Source organism: Diadema setosum, chromosome 19 (assembly GCF_964275005.1).
Source record: "Diadema setosum chromosome 19, eeDiaSeto1, whole genome shotgun sequence".
Taxonomy (NCBI): Eukaryota; Metazoa; Echinodermata; class Echinoidea; order Diadematoida; family Diadematidae; genus Diadema; species Diadema setosum.
Window position 1 is genome coordinate 3,982,768 of NC_092703.1, and position 23,270 is coordinate 4,006,037.

Here is a 23,270-nt window from a genome sequence, read left to right on the forward strand (position 1 = left end):
CTCAGAACACAGTTCTCAGTTTTTAGATTAACATGTCAGCTCAGTTCAGTCTGCATACTTCTACTTTCTCGTGTTTTTGTTTCTGTTAAACTATCTCCTTCGTAGAAGGTAAGAAATTACATTTATTCGATCAAATAAAAGTGCAGTGGCCGAGTGTCGCACGGCGGTGACTGCTGAGCTGCTGCCGCGCACGCTGCATGCAGCAATGCGTTGTGTGTGCTGTGACATGCAACGCTACAGTGACGCGATTATATATACATGGGACCGACCTGTACGCTTAGCGTTCGTGTCATTTTTGACATCACCTTCTGGTTTTTTCCGACACAACCATGGCCGGGAATATTACGGTATGACATTTAAAATGCAAGCAGATAAATAAATGTCGGTGTACTTTGTCCGAATGGCGCTTTTGTTCCGCAATCACACTTCGTGAATCTTAGAATGATTTTCGAGGCATATTTTTGGTAATTTTGCTCGCCAGGTTTTCGCTAAAATTTCACATTTTATCATTGTCAAATCCTTTGATATGTTATATGTGAATATTCGGACATGTTTTCAAATTCAAACTAACCCAATTTTAATCCAAAAATAGGCTTCCTTAAATTGTTATTAGCTTGAGAAGTTGTTTACTTTTTCTCAACTACGCGAGTACATGTTGTTTACTTTATGCAAATGAGGCTCGGCTGCCGATGGATTTCTGCGAGATAATTGGGGTGCTCCACCGCGCCTGTTTAACCATGAAGTTTATTCATGAACAGGGTATATCACACGATGATAGAAAGAGAGAGCTTAAACTGGTTGATCACGTGATTCCATAATAATCCTGTTTGACAACAATGGATGTAGAAACCAACTGCCTTCTTGTTATTACACCTGACAGCAAGTATATTTATACGTCCTAGATCTATAGGGCACTGAATCATGGTACATAGAGCATAAAGTAAAACTATGATTAATTATGTAATATTTATTATGGCACACGTACTAGTTATATGCACACACACACACACACACACACACACACACACACACAAATTAATGCACTCACAAACTCTAAAAACAAACAAACAAACAAACACTCAGATATTGATAAGGAAGGCAGAGGTAAAAAAACAAATAAAAAAAAATCACCTCCGATGGGACTCGAACCCACAATCCCCGGTTTAGGAAACCGATGCCTTATCCATTAGGCCACGAAGGCTGCGTTCAATGACATGTGGGTAGCTTAAGCAGTTTACAATCCAGATGTTACACATTTTGCTGACATTTAAGGACTGTATGACAATAAATCTGAGATACAAATAAGCCAGTTTACAGTTCCACTTTGCGCATGAGCAGAAAAAGGCCATTATCAGGCAGGTTGGTTTTTTTGTTTTTTTTTAATTTACTGAGATAAGCATCCCTGATGTAATGATTATTCATGTAACCCTTATAAATGGTGCTTACTAGAGTATATCCACCTGACAGCAAGCCCGGTATTTAGCAATGTTGGTATGAAAAGTATATTTTTGCATTTAACACAAAACAATAAAATGAATGCCTGCCGAAGTGTTAATTGACAGATCATGCTTGCCACCTGCTCTGCGTAAGTTCACTCTTTGTTTGAACGTGAATTCCATAAATTGAGGGCATGCTTATGCATTATGCTGCTTTAAAAACGAGTTAAGTGCCTAACCAACGAGAAAAAAAGAAATGTTATTTGTACCAGAGTATAGAAGCGCAAACTCATTTGATAATTTATATCCTATACTCTTTGATTGATCGGGAACTCTTTGATTGATAAGTAAAAACAAAGGACATGTTGACATATATACCAGGTCCATGGTCCTATTCTGGACACATGGCAGGCAATGACACACTTACAAATACTTACAAAGTGAATAAATAACAATATAGCTATATTCGCAACAGATTTGTGAGGTTGACAACAATTACACAAAATTAATTAATCAGCGTACATTTCCCCACGCAGTACACATACACTGTATTATCAATGACTCACTTAGTTATTTTGTCCGGGATGCTCCATCACATTTGCTTACAGTACTGATCAAGTGAATCATTATTGCACAATGTATAACAAGGCCTATGTGTGCGTGCGTGAGAGTGCGTTTTACAAGAGCGTGAGTGCAAGTGTGTGTGTGTGTGTGTGTTTGTTTGTTTGTTTGTGCGTGCGAGCATGTGTGTGTGTGTGTGTATGTGTGTGTGTAGGACTTGGGGATTTCCTTGTCGAGTCGGTCGCACGTTCACTGGATGATGAAATGTTACCCGGAAGTGACGTACGTGAGTTGATATGACGTCAGGAGTTGTCATGGCGACCAATGGATGGTTTCCACTGATCAGTGGAGGTATACGCATCGTCGATGGAGCGTGGTGTATTGCGCGCGCGCAAAAAAAAAAAAAAAAAAAAAAATTATTGCGAGCTGCCTTTGCAGACGGGTGTTTCTTGCACGATGGAGCGTAGATGAACTTTAACTCTCATTATTATGTGTTGAGGTCCTTTGTTTCCTCGTATTGTTGTACTCATTATTAATTGTAAATAAATTAATGGAAATTGAGATTAAAATAAGATAAGGTGTAATCTCATTTCACATTAAACAGTCATTGACAATTATTAATGGCAATTAGTCATTACTTATAGATGTGTATTCCTTGTTTGTAACAGTAAAATAGATACATTTTCAGACACAAACACATTCGCTTTAATTTCTTTTTATTTCAAATTCATGAATGCAAACGAAATACACCAAAATGATTTAGGTACATCGTTGCTGAAATCAGCTTAAAATTTGCCAAACTAGCAAAGGCTTTAAAAGGTCCGGTTAGAAAATAGTTTTGCATAGAATTTGATTGTGAATGAGACTCTTAGATAGTAGGCTTCTTTCAAACAAAGTCATTGACAAAAAAAGGGAAGTAAACTATGGACACAAGAGGTCCAACAGAGGCAAACATAATGATAATAACCCCTTTTCTACGTTATACGTTATAAGAAAAAGACTTACATCCCAAGATGTGAGTTTTATCTGAACCATGGCAGCTATATAGCTCTCATGAGATTAAGGGACTGGGTTGGCATTAAAATAGGTTTCATTCCTAAAAGACCCTTCTATCGGTTTCAGCACTAGGTGTTTATCTAACCTGATTAATATAACATGACCAAGTAAGGAAAGTCATATGTACACATAAGATACCGTAGTTCAAGTACACTTTATGCTCCTGGTGAGTGCGATAGCAAGGCAGGGAAAAACACTAACCTTCAGTGTACACTAATTGTAGAGTCTTATAGCAAAACGAGCTAAATCAATTCTTGTTAAGTTGATCTATTTGATGATGGGTTTACTTTTAAATGTTATTTAAAAATGGCGCTTAGACCATTTTGCATTGAAACTCTTCACTTATCCATCCAGATTATAAACCTTCGAGGTCGCACGAGCAAACGATTGACTTATTGTGTTTTTGAAGAAATTCACCACAAAAACTAAGTAGAAATTATCCTATTCTTGCTATTTTTTTTTCATTACAGTGCACTCACTTTATGACAAACATATTTATAACGAAACTTTCGTTACAACGACGTAAAAATTCAAGTCCGAAAATTACCATCTACAACTTGTGTCTCTGTCTGCTTTGCTGTTCGACTAGAACGAAATTTCAATATAACGACAGAAAACTGCAGGTCCCGAGATAAACGGGACGGGAGTGCATTCGCTGTATTATACAGAGTGTAATCATCTCTCTTCTTGATTGTAGGGTGATTTTTATACTTTTGGCGGGAACAATTACACAGAGAGTTATATCTGAGCGCATCAGTACGTGTCACGCGGCTTATCATAGCGTGGTATCCTAATGTCTCAACTTACAGTGGAATAATCGATACCTTGTATGTTCATTGTCATTAAAATGTCTGTTATTTTGGTTGACCAAAGGAGTTATACCTCCTTTTCGCATTCTGTACATTAAAACAATAGTATATGTATATAAAACAAAATTCAGCCTCAGTGAACGTTGACTCAATGATAAATCCACTTCCAAACGGTGCATTGTTATAGTTCATGAGTAGGTCCTTTTGAATGACGTTTTGGCGAGAGACGTCTCACGACACCGTCTGCTCACTTGGGCTCTTTCTGCTTCACCTTGAGGCGCTTCAGCAGCGCGTCCATCTTCCGCGACATCTGATCGAGCCGATCCTCCAAGCGCTCCTGCGTGGCTTGCATGGTGTCGCAGCGGTCGCGCAGCGTGCTCTGGGAGGCGCGGATCTGCTCCAGCCGCTCCGTCTTCTTCTTGCCGCCTTCGATGATCTCCAGGGTGGCGCGCTCCACCGCCCAGCTCATCTCAGTCAGGCTGTCCCGGATCTTGTCGTAGACGGCGTCCTCTGGCGACTCCTGCTGCAGGGGATCCTGAGATGAGTCACGTACAAGAAAGAAAGAAAGAAAGAAAGAAAGAAAAAAGACCAAAGCTACAAATCTGTTTAAATACACCATTAATATAAAAAATATAATGTAATAGTTTTGTTTCCAGTCAGTGAGGACTCTGCTGGCGAAGATCATTGCTCGATGGACCCTTGAATTTCAGAAATTTTTGCAATAGGCCTACATTGTCTGTCAAAAGCAAACTGTCAACTAAACTGATTAAAAGAAACATAATTACAATATCAAGATATCAACCTCTGGCGGTGTATACTCCTCACAGTCATATTATGGGATGAAAGGAAAGTGAAATAAAAAACAAACAAACAAACAAATCCACCAATGAATCGTTTCGTATTTTTCCATTAAGACTGTCTAGCTGTTGCCATGGTTACTGCAATCATGTATAGTGTGTTGCAATCGTTGATAATGAGGACAATTAGGAAGCGCAGGCCCCGCCCACCTGTCTGTTCTTGTAAACATGGATGGCCTTTTCAACTCGTGTGCGGTTGCTGGAGAACCGGTGGAGCCATCTCTTCAGGCGCGCGTCCGCGCTGGCAAAGGCGAACGTCTTGCGACGCACCACGGACGTACGCCACACCCAGACGGGGAACTTCAGCTGTACCTCCATCACGTTGTCCACCTGCGCATGCGCATTCAGGATGGAAAAAACGCTAACTTGTTACTGCAAATGTTCAACAGATACACTTCCTCTAAGACAGGCAGAGTTGATGATTCATACGGATTCAAGAAAATTCAATTTGAGTCCAGGGAAGCTCAATACGTAGTAGACCAACAAAACCACGACTTTTAGCACTGATTAGCAAGCTGTTACGTGGCCAAAATGTTATAAAAATGGTTGAGCCAGATTTGAAAGCTTCTTGCATTTACACTGCTCAAATTTATCAACAATCTTTCCTTCACAGATTGCTTTGATATCACAGACACCTCTTACAGTGCTAATGTATACACAGGGGCGGAGGGGTTAATCAGTTACCATGGTTATTGGGAAATAATGTCTTTCATAATGAATTCCAAGAATTGATATATTGCGGAATGTCAAACCTACCTAGGTCATTATCAAAATCAATATTGCAATGGTTTGGTTTCGACTGCAAAAATGTCGTGTGTATAATGCGTATTGTTGTACGTACCTGCATCGTGAGGTTGTGAAGTTTGGCCTTTTCTTGAATAGCTTGGATGTCATCTACAGCCAAACCTACCTAAATACAGAGTGGGAGAAACATGAGATCAATAACACGAATGTATACGATGAAATAATAATCGCGCGTGGTCTGCCATTATTACAATCAAACAAAAGACAAACGAAGTATTTAATGATTATGTCGGCCCCTATCTATTCTATCATTTCTTTATCTAGTTCTATCTATCTATCTATCTATCTACAGATCTATCTATATATCTATCTATTATCTATCTACAGATCTATCTATATATCTATCTGTCTATCTACAGATCTATTTATATATCCATGGACCCGTAGGGTCCATGATATATCTATCTATCTATCTACAGATCTATTCATATATCTATCTATCTATCTACAGATCTATTCATATATCTATCTATCTATCTACAGATCTATTTATATATTTATCTATCTATCTATCTATCTATCTACAGATCTATCTATATATCTATTATCTATCTACAGATCTATCTATATATCTATCTGTCTATCTACAGATCTATTTATATATCTATCTATCTATCTACAGATCTATTCATATATCTATCTATCTACAGATCTATTTATATATTTATCTATATATCTATCTATCTACAGATCTATCTATATATCTATCTATTATCTATCTACAGATCTATCTATATATCTATCTGTCTATCTACAGATCTATTTATATATCTATCTATCTATCTACAGATCTATTCATATATCTATCTATCTACAGATCTATTTATATATTTATCTATCTATCTATCTATCTACAGATCTATCTATCTATCTATCTATCTATCTACAGATCTATTCATATATCTATCTATCTACAGATCTATTTATATATCTATCTATCTATCTACAGATCTATTTATATATCTATCTATCTGTCCTTATGCTTGTTTGGATTTAATGTTTGGATAGTTCCATTAATTTCTTGGAGAGGATATCTTGATTTTGGATGCAGTCTGCCACATGTTAAGAAACAGTTTTAGGATGTCTTTTTTTTTCCCCCGCATGAATTGTGTCTTGTATTCATCACGTTCTTACTTTGAATCTTGGGTTTCGAGTTTCGTATCACATCAAAAAAAGAGAATCAACATATTTCTGATCTGAAATCATTTCGTCTTCATGTCACATAATTCTCTCTTCATTTAGAGTGTATTCAGTCCCACATTATGTAGCCTTTTGCAAAGGCAGCTCGCAATGGACTCGCACGCACACACAGCGATCTCGCAGCTCGCCGCTCGCGCGCTGTATGTACGAGTCCACTGCCCTCTGCGTGCGTGTCCTCAAAATATAGCGAGCTGCCTTTGCAAAAGGCTACTCATTATGTCACTTTCAAAAGAGTTTCTTATACAGGACCGTACAAAATAAGAAGACAAACAAAAGAAAATAACACTTACCAACATATTCATCATGAGTATGGACATGACGACGAGGAAGACGGTGAAGACCACGTAGGTGAGGCCGCTGTAGGGGACGAAGTTCATGAAGTAGGCCGCCTCGCCATCGGTCTCCAGGGTGTTCTCCGTACCCAGGTAGTTCTGAGCGAAGAAGATGTCGGCGAAGTCCAGCTCGCCGATCATCATGACGAACGTCTTGGCCATGGAGAAGCCGAGGGTGTTGAAGGGGTTCTACGGACGGAGGGGAAGATGGCGACGAGGTGGTGTTTCACAAAGAATTTAAGTCGATCTTAAATTTTACGATCAACCTAAAGGGTCTAAGACAATTAGCCCCTGGGCAATTACCCCTGACCCTATAACCCTCATTCTAATCCTGAACCTAGTCCTTATCCTAACCCAAAGTCTAACCCTAAACCTAACTCTAACCCCAATCTTTACTCTAACCTTACCACTATAACCAGTATTTAGCCGGGGGTAATTGCCCTGATACGCAACCTGATGAACTTATAACTGCATGTCGTCGATAATATATTAACTTTCAAACATAATGAAAATACAAATTTTGGAAAATTTTCATGCAGGCATTATAATGAAATGTAAGATTAGGGACAAATATTTCTTTTATGAAAATTTTGATAACATTTTGAAGCGGATTCTGAAAACATTACATAAAAGTGAATAGGGAAGCCAAAGGCATACCGTAATTTTAAGTCAATCTTAACTATTCTTCGTGAAATACCCCCAAGCAAATGTAGACGGCAATGCTCACGCTCTTAGGTCTTACATCACAGCACATCGGCCTGTAACAAGCCATAATTAAAGATGGAGAGCTAAAAAAAAGGATTAGCCTGTTACTGGTATCAAAACATCACCTCTTGTCCTCCCACTTCACTCATTGGGAAGCATAACAAGCCGGGTTGCCAATCTTAGGTGCACGCATAATGTTAAAATGATGTTGAAATAAAGCTACAGATTACATTTATAATTATATAATATGCATAAACGTGTATGTTATACAGTTGTTTACAATTGTAAAACATTTGGAGAAAGAGAGGGAGAGAAAGAGAGAGAGAGAGAGAGAGAGAGAGGGGGGGGGGGAGAGTTACAAAGCGATGACAAAAAGACGTGAGATATTTCATGGTAAATAACGATGACTGAATATGCTGAGGAATGAACATTACCTGGTTCATGAGTAGTGTGTAAAACGCCAAACCAAACGCTACGATAAACAGGAACAGGATGATGCAGAACCGGAGAAAAGTCTTTATGATATCTGCAAGAAATTGGAGTGACGCAAAGTCGATGTTTAGTATTTAATGTGGGGTTAATAAGTTCTACATGCGCATGCTTAACAGCCGTGATCTGGTGATCTGGCAAAACTACTGATATCGTTTGTGGCGATTTCGTGATGTTCACTTTTAAAGTTTAAATGCTTGATGATTTTCATATAACGATTTATATACTTTAGAATTGTGTTCTATAACAAAAAGTGAACTTAACATTTTCATGTAACTCGAAACACGAATTCACCATGAATTACACCCTTAAAGTGGGTTCCCGATAATACACGTGAATTCCGTGAACACAACACTATTTGGCTGTACACACTAATGATGTTTGAGGAAAATCAGACGAAACGGTCAGAGGTTATTAGCGATGTCACAAGAAGGGACTACAAATAATTCAACGTAACACCCTTTTTCTAGCAAAATGAAATGACGTCAGACCAATGAACATGGTGATGTTCCTATAAAGAAGACGATGGTGATGACGATTCATGGCATTTGTACGGCGCCATATCTGTTCAGAAAATATTAAATGGCGCAGAGTCCTCCAAGAAAGTTTGAATAGTAACAAATTGAATGTCTGGTGAAAAATATGAGTCTTCAAGTGAAGCTTTAAAGTGCTCCAGATTGTCAATTTCATGGAGAAATGATGACGTACCTCTACAGAAATGATGACGTACACCTGTACAGAAATGATGACGTACCTATGAACATTATGACGTAGATGCCAAGCTTCGTGTCTCTGATGAAAAGAAGGAGGTTGATCCATGAGAGGAAGACGGCCAGAGAACCACATTCCCACTGCCAGCTCTATAAAGGAGGGGAACAACGGGGACCAGTACGAGATCATCTGACGTTTTTTGATACAATCAAAATGACTACAGGTATATAAATGCTTCAATAATAGGGAGCTTTAGATTTTAGACGCGCGGACGTTCAAAGGAAAAAAACATGTTCTGAGCTTGCGCAGTAGCGCGCGTAAAGTCAATCTATTTTTAGCTTGCGTCGCCTGAGTTGTTTACTACGCGTACTGGGCTATTTTCACGTCCGCACAGTTTGCGACGTAGAGAGCTTCTTCATGCACTGATGATATGGGGGCGCGATTTCACTTTTTATACGTTGCGTCCCAGCGTAATCTAAAGCTACTTTCCTACACGACGCAGGGAGAGGAGAACGTCCAGCGCAAGCGTCGGCTCAAACGTCCGCGCGTCAAAATCTAAAGCTCCCTATTGATACATCACGTTGTGGATACAGAATTAATGATCTCGTCACCCAAACAAGTAAGACGCCATGCATCTCGCCTTTGTTGTCGTTATCATTGTTGTGTTTGTCTTCTTAGAGAGGGTAAGTGTATATGTAGAGTTTCATCGCAAAATGAGCTAAGAGTCACTTTTAAACATTTTAAAGTAAGTCCATCATAGAGTAAGTTAAAATCATTCCAATGATGCCTCACTTGTAACCTAACGAGAAATATTCTTGAAAGTATAATTACAAATATTCCATATTTTCATATTTTCTTTGTTTTTTTAGCACCCTTATTTGCAAACATTTCAATTTAACGAAAATGGAGTTAAGTTGTTTTGCGATCAAATTGTCCATATCAAAGTTTAAACAATCCTCAGCGGCCTAAAGAACTGACGCACCTTCTTGATGTAGCCGTCTTTGATGTACTGCACCCGTGAGAATGGCAGTGCGAAGAGTATGGCGGCGATGTAGAGGAAGAGTTCGAGCCAGTTTTCGGCGTGTTTCAGGTACTGCAGCAACCCTTGGACAAACGCCTGAGCAGCCTGTGAAGGAAGAACAAAATTCGACAATGTTATTGTCTGATTGGTAAGCCAATAATTCGATAAAATCATTGTGCTTTGTATCTGCAGTAGAAGGAAAGGCGCAGAGACCTTGTCGCACAGTCCAACCATGATTTCTGGCAGTGCCCATGTAAGATTAGTTCACATAGGAATAATGTGAAACTGAAAGATTTAGTCCCAGTGTAATGTAAGTTTATAAACTCTGTTGTCTGCTTTTTTACATGCATGTTCAGGTACATTATCCCATGATTTTCTCACATTACACAGTCATGACGAGAAATTGTCATTTTGGGTTTTGCTCGAGGTTTGTGCCATAAAATCGGCACGAATAGATACTTCTGTTGTATCGTTTGTTGAACTTTAACGACCCCCCCCCCCTCTTTTGGTTCGCCCTATTGGCATCTCATCATCACTAGGCAACTGGAAGCTTGGTGGGTAATACCTTTTAAGGACGTACTAATGTATGCTTTGCTTGAACTGTTCCGAAATAAATAGAAGCAAGATTGAAAAAAAAATACATTTGCTGAATGTACAAAGAAATAAAAACAGCATTTTAAAAAATGATGATAATAACTATGTTTGCAAAGAAGAAATACTGGAAAAGATTTCCGGTATTTTTGGCGATGATGTCGTTGAAGAACGCAGAGTGTAATGCTGCATACCTCACGGCATAGATTAAGAGAGGCGAGCGCGATGATGACGACGGGTCCGAGGCGGTCGAAGAAGGAGAGGACGGTCGGCGAGAGGCTCTTGACCCATCTCTCCTCGCCGTCCGCCCACCAGACGACCTTGGCATAGCCCTTGGTGTGATTGACCGACCGGAAGTAATAATTGGGTGGGGTGACCAGAACGTATCCGGTCAGCATGGCCAGGTAGACGAGGTAGAGTATGAGCGAGAAGAAGAACACGTAACGTCCCACGGCCTCGTACTTGTTCTTGAGTAGGGCGCCAACTACCGGATGCTCGAGGAGCTCCACGTGTTGTGATGAAGCCTTGTGTGTGTGTCGGGGGGGGGGGGGGGAGGCAGGGGTGCATGAAGTTTTGAAAGAGAAACGTATGATACAGTCATAATCATAATAAAACTTGATGGCACTGCTCCTATTGGTCATTGGTACAGCTATCAATTTCAAATACTTCATTCAAACGACGACCTCAATATCTGATACGATCACTACCATTACTCCACGATTCAGACCACGATTTCAACAGTGGCTCAGATTATTATTCATAAACAAAAATTCCACGATCAGATACTAAAATTCAATTGTTGCGAGTGACCGGTCATAGCGTGCGTAGCGGATAGCACTACAATGGGAATCCAAAATATAGAATTTACGGTTATCCGTCTCGGAATGAAAGTGAAGTGGACTTGGATATGTCTTGATTTGTGCAGAAATTATTTTGCGTCAATATTCATCCGTTCTTGCATTGCTTCATGATCGATATACATGTGTTTTATCATTTAAAAAAGTGGAAGAGCAGAGGAATAGCTTCAGCAGCGAACATGATGCATTGAGGAACGTGCGTGGAAGAATGTGATCCAACTTAAATGCAGTCCTTATACATGAATTATTTGATAAGCGTTAAGTATAATCATAAACACGTTCCAACGCCGGTCTCCGCATAATATTGTGACAACTTTTAATGTTTTTGTACTGACCATGATTTGAAGTGGATGGTTGAGGGCGCGTTCCATCGGGTCCGTAATGTAAGGCATGGCTTTCTTCTTGAGCCGGTCATTCGAGGTGTAGAGTTCGTCGTCCACAACTCGGAACGTCTCCCTCGCCGAAACTCTGCGGTAGAGGCTGTTGAAGACCCCCTTCACCGAGCCCCTTTTTGTGTTCCCGTTCATGTTCGCGCGGCTTTCTGTAAAGAATGACATTGCATTTTGTACAAAGTCACGAAAAGTGAATGCTCATGAACGCCAAGGAGACAAAAAAAAAATACATATATCTTCAGACATCTTTGGCCACTTTACAAGGGTAATGTAGCTTCTTCCTCTTTCGGTCATTTCCAAAGGTTGCTTAGTTAAGATTTCAGCGCCAATTAACAGAAAACTCCAGAGGTGATGACCTCATGATATTTTTCCCCACAAAGACACACAGACATTTTGTGTATAATGTAAAAGAACATGCAAACATTCAGGTACAATGTCACTCTACATAATACAAATGAATAATACGATTCGCCAGACAGCTACAAACATTCTAGATAATGAATACGATTCCAATTGATACTGGATACAACACCATTATTTTTTTACATACATATCACAACTATCAATTTTCTTCGCTGGCTTAAAAAAAAATGAAATATGTAACAAAAGATAATATGATTCATTTTGTTTCTGGCAGAAAACATTAATATTTTGCATAAAAAGGACATACATCGTAACATTTAAGGAATTTCTGTAGAACCAAGTAAAGAAGTACTTCTGGTAATTCGAGTTTCATTCTGTAACCTTATGCCGTGTCTTTGAGAAATATCTTCGTGTAACATCGCATTCCCAAATCAAATGTATAATTCTTTCTGTGGAGCTCGAATAAAAACTAACTACATCTGACAACCATTCGCTATGTTGTGGCAAATGGTATCACTTTCATCAATGAAATAAAAGAGACGTTGATCGTTAAATGTTTGCTTGTTGTATTCGTTCTTCCCCTTATTTTACTCCACCCGTCATAGTCATTTGGAATGTTGGTAAAAGGTATCCTAATTCCAAAACGTCGCCTCTATACAGGGATAGGAAACAAGCTCTGTCCACGTCGGAAAATCGGGGTCATCCCACATGACATGAGTCCTACAGCCCACGAGTTCGGCACTAAGCAAATAAAGCCCATGAGACCGACAATAGGCACGTTGATAGGTAAAAACAGCCCACGAGTTCGACAGATACAGCACGGGGTTTAATGTGTCGGTCTCGTGGGCTTTGTTTGCTTAGTGTCGAAACTCATGGGCTGTATGACTCGTTGGTGTCGTTCTGGTGACGTGCACCCGGAAAATCTTACCTTCGACGTCAGTCGGTTTCATCCATGAAGAGAATGCGTCCTCTAGAAACTCGAAGTAGTACTCGGCCTTGGCGTCCTTCAGTTTCGGGTGTTCCCCGGTCACAGTAATGCACTGATCGAGGACTATCTTGGCTACAGCTGATGTGAGATGAATATAATAGGGATGAGGATAAACTTATTATAGTCACTATTATCATGCACATCCCCACTTATCATCATCTCCATTTACATATTCGTCATTATCATCATTTATATACCACCATCATGATGATGACATAATTATCCCTCCTCCTCCTCCTCTTCCTCCTCCTCCTCATCATCATCGACATCAACGTCATCATCATTATCATCGTCATCCTCGTCATCGTCATGATCATGATCATCATCATCATCATCGACATCGTTGTCATAACCACCTTGATACCGTCACTACGCCATCACTGCATGAACATGGTGCAAACTGTCGCAAGCATCACCACTTTATGGCTGATATCATTTTCTCGGCTTTTAAAAGCATTGCTGGTACTACTTGGCATTCCTCAAAAAGAAACGATTAACATTGTTATTATATTTTGGGTTTTTTTTTCTACATGCTTGTATAGCTTAAAGATTACCATGTAGAAGTTCTAAGATTACGCAGTCATTTACATTTTGAAAGGGCATGTCTACATTAGAAAAATTCAAACCAAATTCCATGATAATGGCCTTGGACTTACGGCAAAATTCTAAAAAATGACGCTTAAGACATTTTGCGATAAAATTCTTCCTATAATCATCTCAAACAACAAGGACATATTCCAGCTCACCTGGCATGGAAACAATGAGCTTTCTCATGGGCGTGGTCCGGTATGATGTCTCCTCATCCACGCTGGACACTGACAAAAGTTCCCGCCATTTTTTGTGTCCCATCATCAGCCTTGCGATATTCCTAGACACAGAATGAGATAGATAGATAGATAGATAGATAGATAGATAGATAGATAGGTAGATAAATAGACAGATAGATAGATAGATGAATAAATAGATAGATAAATATATAGATAGATAGATAGATAGATAGATAGATAGATAGATAGGTAGAAAGATATATACATAGATAGATGAATATATAAATAGAAAGGTAGATAGATAGATAGACAGATAGATAGATATAGATAGATTGATCAATAGAAGATAGAAAGATAGATAGGTATAGAAACAGATATGGTGAGGGAGAGCGAGAATGGGGGAACGAAAAACAGAAAAACAGTGAAAATGAAATTGTAGATTATACAAGCCAACAAAACAGACAAAAACACAACATAAATCTAAATGACCGCTTATTTTTTCAACACGTTGTAAGAGCCTTTGCACTCCATTACACCGTTTTACCAAAATATGATGAAACTTTTGGACATAAATGGACACGCAGTGAGAAAGGAATACAATTCATCTCCTTTACAGCTGGAATTGCTGAAACGAACACAGGAGCTAAGATGATTTCTTTTATGACATCAGAGAGCTCAAGAACGACAATTGAAATATTCGGTATTTTATTTCATGTACAAACATCAAAAGAGATACTTCGGTGATTTTCCAATAGAAATATCCATACACTTTCAAAATGCATCCATCATATTTTGGTATCACATACACTGTATAATCATAAAGCCTTGATCAAAAAGGTCTAACAGAAAACATCTTTTTCTCTCACGTAATCATTACAAAACTATACATGCAACAGACGTGATCTACAATTTTGCCGAGATGTAAGTTTCAATCCTTATCCTGTGACTCACTCGTGGTCGTTGTCGATAGCGTGATCGAGGCAGTTCTGGTCGTTGCGGTCGCAGAGAACGACGTCGGCCGTCTCCATCTTCTCGCTACCTCCCTTGCCGAACATCAACATCTCGGCCATCTCGAATCTACCGTTTGCGCATGCGTGGTGCAATGGCGTCATCTACATGATGATGACATCATAGTAGTCGCAATCAAGACATATATACCTCAACTTGGGATCTGTTTGATTATTCGTGAAATCTTGTCAGTCGTATCTCGTACAGGTAAAGGACTATCGACCCCCTTCCGAAATTATCACCTGCATTGTGCATGATTTTTATAATGATTTCAGACATGTCAGAGTGATTTCTAGTGTCAAACCGTGATCATATCCGTTGTCACGGAACGCAGAAGTTACAATATTGTATGACGACTGATTACTCTTTAAACTTACCAATGCGTGACTGATTCCCTCCAATAGGTTAACTATTATATACAAAAGCAGGTAAGCTAACGTTCTTAGATGAACTGCCGAAAAATACATTTTAAAGAACAAAAGTTCTATAAATCATTCTCGAAAAAGTTTAATGGGTATGATACCAACACAAAAGAAAAGTTGTGATTGTCGATCGTTTCTATAAAAGCTTGACTGCTAAATACCAAATATTTCATTAATAATAATAATGATAACAATAATAGTTTATATTTTAAGAGCTCCTTTTCCACTGGATACAAAGCGCTCTGAGATGTCATCTCTGGTCGCCACAGGAGATGGAATTTATACAAATTACCAGGCAGTGACAGTACAAGTCCAGTGCATATCAAAGGGATATCAAACAGGAAGGTCTTCAAATTTTGTTCGAAGTGATCGAGTGTTGGTGATGATTTCAGAAGAGGAGGGAGCTTATTCCACAGCCATCGAATAACCCTCCTTTCCAGAAAGCATGAACAAAAACAACACGAAGGAAGTCATTATATTAGATCAAATTATTTTGCATACAGCCCTCTGTTTTTCGTTCAATTAACATGGCCGAGGATGGACCCTTCTTTTTTTTTTTCTTTTTTTTTCACACAATGCATATATTGAAAACCATTTCACTTTCGTTATCTTAACACCTATTGCAATGTATCGCCACTGTTAGTTTTTTTTCCTATTATTGTTGCCTTCTCTGTACAATTGTATGCATTGTTTTTGTCACTTAAGAAAGTGAGATTTATGTTTGTATATTAATTGTGGAAAAAAACGAATAAATATGAACTTGAACTTGAACTTGAACTTTAGAGACATACCTTTTCGCTGTCCCTCTCGTTAATATTCGCTTCGGCGTCCAGCAGAATTCGGGCTGTCCTCACCCATCCATTGGCCGCAGCGTAATGCAGTGGGGTTGTGCCACCGGTGCTGCTGTAATTTCTGAAATGATGCCAAGAACGACGAAAAGAAAAAGTGATATCCCCTACAGTAGTATTTATATCATTGAGTCAAAGGGGCGTGAGCTTTCGATCCTCGCAGTATATTTGCCAAAAAGGCAAACTGACCAGTACAATAAGATGATATATGAGTTTCATTGTTCTGGCTCGCTGTAATTGAATAAGCAGTTTTCTGCAGCTTTATCTTTTAATTTCTGCATCATTGTATGAAACAGAAATGTTTCGCCTTATCGTTTTACATGGGTGCTCATCAAATAACAACGTGTACAGCGGCAATCCGTTTTCCACAGAAACTAATGACTCAGTTTTGGTTTGCCTGTTAACCTTTTGTGTGACACGTTTATTTAATTTCCATTGGTGTGTCGGTAAAATTCGTGGACATTTGACTCCTTGGCACAGAAAAAAAAAGTTAATGATGTTTCGAATGCGTTTACTCACTTGGCGTTTACGTCGGCTTTGGCCTTCAGGAGGTGCTCGGCGATATCGTGACAACCGCCCTCAGCGGCGTAGTGTAGTGGCGTATTGCCGAGTGTGTCTTTGTGGTCGACACTTGCTCGATTCCATCTTATCAGAACCAGTACGGTCCTATAGTCAGAGTGATAGATAGATAGATAGATAGATAGATAGATAGATAGATAGATAGATAGATAGATAGATAGATAGATAGATGAGATAGATGAGATAGATAGATAGATAGATAGATAGATAGATAGATAGATAGATATTTAGATAGATGGATACATAGATAGATAGATAGATAGATAGATAGATAGATAGATAGACAGATGGATAGATAAATAGATAGATAGATAGATGGATGGATTGATAAATAAATAGATGGATGGACGGATAGATAGATAGATAGATAGATAGGAAAATAAATAAATAAATAAATAAATCAAAAAATAGATGAAGAACGAAAGAAAGAAAGAAAGAAAGACAGAGAGGGGAAGAGATGAAGGGAGAGTCACGGGGTTAAAATCCGAAATCTGTCTGGTCGAAATTAAATCAGAATGACTCAGGTACGGCGCGAATATTTTTCCATTGCCGGGCAAAATGGTACCTTACCTATTCTAAGCCGTATTGCTGTAGTGTATTACTGCGATATCTTTTCCTGAATAAGCAGCATGTTAAGATGATATTTCATATACGCAATATTTTAACAATGCTGATTAACATGGTCGTCTATTCAGATTATTAAGACAGAAAACGGAAGAGTGCCAGATGAACATTCGCTGTCATTTTGTTGCCACCAGACGGTTTCTCTGTTGAAAGACTACTGCATATTTCGACTAGTTCTTCAGCGTTGTGCAATGTTATGCACCGAATCGTTATTCTTTCCTTATAAAGGATAGAGAGATCATGGAAAGTAAAATGAAGCACTCCAAAAACGGAGGTCGTGTGGGTTTTACTTACTCCACAAAGTTGTTCTTGACCGCGTCCATGATGAAGCTCATGACACCGTCATCAGAAAAATCGTGAAGGCGAAACTCGTAGTCCAGAATCTTGGGAGAAAGCATTTGTTTTTTGTTTGTTTGTTTGTTTTTTTAAGGGAAAATCATCACACTGTAATTGTGCTTTTTTGATATAACAAGTTTAACAAAACAATTTGAGCAACGGTAATGATGATGATGGTGATGATGAAAAGATTGTACAATAATGCGAGAAAAATAACATTAGGACTTCAGGTATGTCGTAACTGGACAATTCAAGAATGTTTTCTTCGTACCCGTTTTTGTTAATATATCAAAAGTAATGCGTTTTATTCTTGGGACTATCATGCGTTTGAAGAGAATGATAAAAATGTTGATGATGAGTATCACGTCATGACTACCCTTTTCTCATAAAGAAATTTAATTCACTTGCTCAACATTCAGGTACAAATAAATGACAAATATCATATCATATGATACATAAAACAGATAATACAATTTGACAGGCAGTTGCAAACAGTCTAAACAAAATGATTCTAGTTAATGTAATACACCAAGCCTTGAGAATTCAACGTATGAAATAACTTTGAATCAAATCAATCTTCTTTTATGTACCGCCCATATTACAATACGAAGTCATATTACTCCCTACGTTATCTAAATAACGTAAAAAATTCATTTTCCTCTGTTTTGATTCTTTTGATATTCCTTTCACCCAACATGCCCAAGCGATTTTAAGTCCAGAATTTACGGATGGAAAATCAACATCTTCAAGCCTTCCTGACAATAATCTCCAATAATTATTCGTCGGTAAATTTTATCTGGTTTAGCAACCTAGATTTAAACAAAAATGCTATTGTTTTTGCTCTATTTCCTTTCACATGACCATCTTGTATTTATGTATGTTTGTATATTATGATCGATAATGACAGAAATCATTAAAGAACTGTACTTCTACTGTTCTAAGGAGGTGATATTGACAACAAAAAGAAAAAAGAGGAGATTATGATGGGAAAGAAAAGTTATTTGTTGCAAAATGAAGACCGATCCAACGGGTGGGTACCTTTCGGAGTGTCTCGGCCTTGTTGTGTCCAGCCGCCCAGCGGACCAGTTCCGTAGCTTCGTCCGAGTGTCCGCCGACAGCCATGGACAGCGTCTGAAGAAGTGACATCAGCGTGTTGTAGCTACCGTGGTTCGCCGCTACCTCAAGTGGGGTGTGGCCCGAACTGTTCCGGATGTTGGCATCGGCACCACTGGTAGGATCGAAGAAGTTAACAAACGTGCAGATTGGGAATGCAGCTGCTGGATCCAAAGTAACCTTTATATTTCCATTTTCTTCTCAATTGTTATCATTATTGTTATTACTAATCGTCGTTTAGGACGTTGTTATCAGGCCTACTTGTAACAACAAGAGGTACAGTGATGATACTCTTATCAAAGATTTGTGAAGAGTACGATGATACAGAATGATTATCGTCATGCGCATCATCATCTTCATCACCATCGTAACGGACGTGATTGCATCCACCACTGTTACGACCATCATCATCGCTAGCATCATCTACGACACAGGCAGCATGAATTAAAGTCATGAGGTGATGAGCGCATCTGAACCTCGAGAAACTGACATTAATGCCTTAGGAGGTGAATGTGGATTTTAGCGGCTAGAAATACAGATAAAAGACATAAAAAATATCATCAACAAGATTATTCACAGAAATACACACAGACTATCGCGCACAACACACACACACACACACATACAGACATGTCCACACACACACCATCACGCACAACTCACACATACACACATAGAGTGTCTGTAATCTCACTGTTCAAGCAGACAAAGTGCAATGGCCTCGTAATTCCTCGCGCACGCCAGATGCAGCGGCGTTTCGGAGTCGTTGTTGACGAGATCGAGCCGGGCGCCGCGGGAGAGTAGGGTCTGCAGGATCTCAATGTTGCCCGAGGCGCAGGCCACGTGGACCAGCGTGTCGTTGTTGTCGCCGGCAAAGTTGATTAGCTTTTCAATCTCCACCGGGTCGCTGTCGTGTTCGAAAACTGCGGAGAACACAATGTATTATACGTGTCTTTGATGAAGTTCATTTGGGCGACTGTATATATCGAATTTTTCCGAACTGCCCTTCTAACCATGCTAACGCACTTCCAACATTGCTCATTTGATTTCACAGTCTCTTTACACTTCTACGTTTAGCTTTTTGCGAAAAAATACCCCCAAAAGGAAAATATCAGCAACTTTTTTCTTTCAGTGGTAATCTTTTATCGACTGAGCAGATTGACGGTAACTAAACCGCAAACAGAAAAGTGTGAAATTTGTATGAAGGAAGAGTGTATAAAATCTATTCCAATTGCTCTTGTTCTTTTTGGGTTGACCAACACATTCAAGGAGTGACAGTGGAGCATTACATTAACAATGATCATCGACATCAAGGAGAATTAAACAAAAGTACATTTCAAGCACAAATTGAACTCCTTTGTGCTTAACTTTGTAACAAAGTTTGTATTTGAGAACTGCAAAATTTGGTCTAGGCTTGCTCAATGTGACAACATAAATCATGCAAAACTGAATTCCAAGAATAGTTGAATTTAAGTAACTCTTAAACAATGACCTAATTTGAGAAAAAATAATCAGTAAATCATAGTGTCTGTATAAAAACAGAAATTGAGATAGAAAACAGTTAAACACGTAAAATGTAATAACTATCAGTGAAATCCGCAATGATAGAAAACAGACTATGGAAAATCAACTTGATTCAAAGTTAAAGGTCTTGTAGGTTTACCTTTTGCAGCAGTGATTTAAGATATCACATTTTATGCATATGTGTAGGTCAGTTGTATCACAAAACATCCTACCATACAGAAATTTTGTAATAAAGCCTAAAATATAAGAAGATATCACTGTTTTTTCAATGAACCATAACTGTAGACGGTTTAGTCTGGAAATATTTGTATTATAACTATTGTTTACATTTTGCATATCGAACAATACTTAACATTGATTATACTGATTCAGATTTTTACATTGGTTGTTTCTATCCCTAACTTACATTTTTGAACTGATTTAAAGCACTAATGCTGGGTTTTTGTTTCATCTGCAAACGGTAAATAATGCCTTTAAAATCGTGTGTAATCAAGTTTGAATTGAGGGACATCAAACAACGTCATCGAGTGTAACATATCATGATCAGGCGACTCACTGTTGTTCATGCACAGCTGGAAAAGTTCCTTGTTTCCGCTTTTGACTGCATCATAGATCGGGATTGTACCTCTCAGGTTCTGGGACATTAATAGCTATGGAAAAAAACCCACAAAAACAAGACGGAGTAATAATCATCCATTCTCAATGACTGCCACCCCAAAATGGGCCATGAAATCAAAAGAAAATGTTTCAGGTTTTATATGGTCAAAGAGAGAAGAATATCCTCTGATTACAAAGGGCTGATTTTCTCAAAGGTTTGTAGCATAATGTCAAGAACATTGGTTCTGTATCATGATATAGTCCTCCAGTTTGCCTCCAATGAGAAGAAAAATTATTACAAACGTACACCGATGCATGTTAACGTGTATTCATTTTGATTGTGTGTTCATGTACTTGTATTCTGCATCTGTTTATTAATTCTTTCACTCAATTTACCTTTACATTTGTCAGAAATCAAAAGGTATGTTGGACAATTCAAATGATGAAAATTTTCATCATATTCAACAAAATCATCTTATTTGATTTTACTAAGTCTACATCTAAAGTAGATTTTTTTTTCTTGTAAAATACTGAAATAGCAGACAGGAAAACGTAGTAAAGATTATGCTGAGTAGGAAAGAATGAAACAATAAGAAAATAGACGGAGGGAAGGAGAAAGATAAGAAAAAGACACAGTATACAAAAAGAGGAGGAGAAGAAGAGATTCAGGAGGAAGGGAAGGGGGAATCGTTTACCTTGTTGATCTCGCCTTTAGCCTCAGCGATCTCAAACAGTGTCATAACGATCATGGTGCGAGAGTGGCGTACGGCGATGTGCATGGGCGTGTCTCCGTTGATGTCGGCTATGTGCGGGTTGGCCCCCTTGTTGAGCAGGAGCAGGGCGACGTCGGTGTTCCCCGCCTGTGTGGCGTGGGCAAGGGCCGTCATGCCACGCCGATCTTGATCCTGTGTTAGGGACGGTGAAATCTTATTTCGCCTTTTGCAAAAAGTGCGTGTTTTTCACCCGGGAGGACAGGGATAGTTCTGTGCATTATACTAACTTTGTTCAAAATAATTCCATTTCTGTCACACTTAATGAAAGAAGTAAACAAAAGAATAGCGTGATTTCTAGAAAACAAAAATTGCTCTAGAACCACAAGTTGGACGATCTGAAATTACACCGACATGATTGTTTATAACAGTTATTAATCACGATCTTACGATCAACTTCTATAATTTTATTTTTAATGAATGTGTGGATAATACCACGGCATCAACGCTAATTCGTGTATAACCCCTTATCTGAATTAACCCAGCGCTTTTTCTCTCTCTCTCTTTCTCTCAAAACAAACAAACAAACAAACAAACAAAACCAAAAAAACACAAAAAAGTATGCTTTCACAAACTGCGCTATTGTCTCATAGTCTCGCTAACGTACCTGCTAAGTGACATTGTATTTATGATTTATAAGACTCATTAATTTCATTTCCACTGTATAACTTATGGCATAACACATCATCCCCTTAAATTATCATATTTTGCTGTCTTTAAGCATCTTTCTTTGAATTTACAAAAACTCCCGTGGTAAAAGGTTTGCCATATAACATACAAACAGACAATCAAAACATGCAAGCAGAGTTAAAAAAAAGACAATCAAGAGACGACAGTTCCACTTACGTCAAGGATGATCTCCGGGGAAGCGAGCAAAGCTATAAAGATCTCCATGTTGCCCTGTACGGAGGCGATGTGTAACGTGGATCGACCCTTTGTATCACGCGAGTTCACGTCCGCTCCGTTGGCCAGCAGCAAAGTCACTGCGTTCTCTCGAGTACTAATACTCTCTTGATACTCTGGCTGATGGGGAGAAGGGATTCCACCAAAATACATTATATGCCAGAGTGGGTTGGGATTAAAAAGAAAGAAGTTTGGAGCACACAAACACAGAGATTTTTCTAACCAACATACACTATAGGCATGGGGGGTGATGACCTCTCTAGACGATAAGAAGAAAAGAGTAAACCTTGATTAAAGGGTCTTGGAATAGAAATAGATTAACAGCTGAATTCAGCTACAGTATCAGATTATGTACAAACTAAAAGGTAAAACGTGAAAATATATCAGTCATGTTTTCACTATTATCCATCCTATAGCTGTGCCATTTAAGCAGAAAAGATTGTGTTTGGTTAAACTTTCATAGTGATATATAGCAAATGACTGTTATTACTACTTTCGTTTAGGCTACAGTTCCAACTACTACAAACTACAATGTTGCCAGGCGTACTGCTAGTGATGTCGCTGCCTTTACCACTACATTACTGCTACTATAACAATACTGCTACAA

At 38.7% G+C, this 23,270-nt stretch overlaps 1 protein-coding gene and 1 non-coding gene across 2 annotated transcripts in view; both read right to left on the bottom strand.

Annotated features, from left to right (window-relative positions):
* Window positions 1-1,128: 1,128 nt before the first annotated feature.
* Window positions 1,129-1,201, bottom strand: Trnar-ccu (transfer RNA arginine (anticodon CCU)). Its single transcript has one exon. It is a non-coding gene; the product is annotated as a tRNA-Arg (tRNA).
* Window positions 1,202-3,947: 2,746 nt separating this feature from the next.
* LOC140242906 (transient receptor potential cation channel subfamily A member 1-like) overlaps window positions 3,948-23,270 on the bottom strand; it is a 32,530-nt gene continuing 13,207 nt past the window's right edge. Inside the window, exons 4-23 of the mRNA XM_072322652.1 lie at window positions 22,607-22,783; window positions 21,686-21,895; window positions 20,950-21,043; window positions 19,564-19,792; window positions 18,795-18,984; window positions 17,715-17,803; window positions 16,737-16,883; window positions 16,161-16,281; window positions 14,891-15,051; window positions 13,919-14,040; window positions 13,113-13,250; window positions 11,765-11,970; window positions 10,767-11,096; window positions 9,943-10,086; window positions 9,004-9,109; window positions 8,195-8,286; window positions 7,014-7,244; window positions 5,561-5,629; window positions 4,870-5,049; window positions 3,948-4,397 (exon numbers count right to left, since the gene is read on the bottom strand). Of these exons, the coding sequence (XP_072178753.1) occupies window positions 4,110-4,397; window positions 4,870-5,049; window positions 5,561-5,629; window positions 7,014-7,244; window positions 8,195-8,286; window positions 9,004-9,109; window positions 9,943-10,086; window positions 10,767-11,096; window positions 11,765-11,970; window positions 13,113-13,250; window positions 13,919-14,040; window positions 14,891-15,051; window positions 16,161-16,281; window positions 16,737-16,883; window positions 17,715-17,803; window positions 18,795-18,984; window positions 19,564-19,792; window positions 20,950-21,043; window positions 21,686-21,895; window positions 22,607-22,783 (3,324 nt within the window). The 3' untranslated portion in view covers window positions 3,948-4,109. The remainder of the gene's footprint in view (window positions 4,398-4,869; window positions 5,050-5,560; window positions 5,630-7,013; window positions 7,245-8,194; window positions 8,287-9,003; window positions 9,110-9,942; window positions 10,087-10,766; window positions 11,097-11,764; window positions 11,971-13,112; window positions 13,251-13,918; window positions 14,041-14,890; window positions 15,052-16,160; window positions 16,282-16,736; window positions 16,884-17,714; window positions 17,804-18,794; window positions 18,985-19,563; window positions 19,793-20,949; window positions 21,044-21,685; window positions 21,896-22,606; window positions 22,784-23,270) is intronic.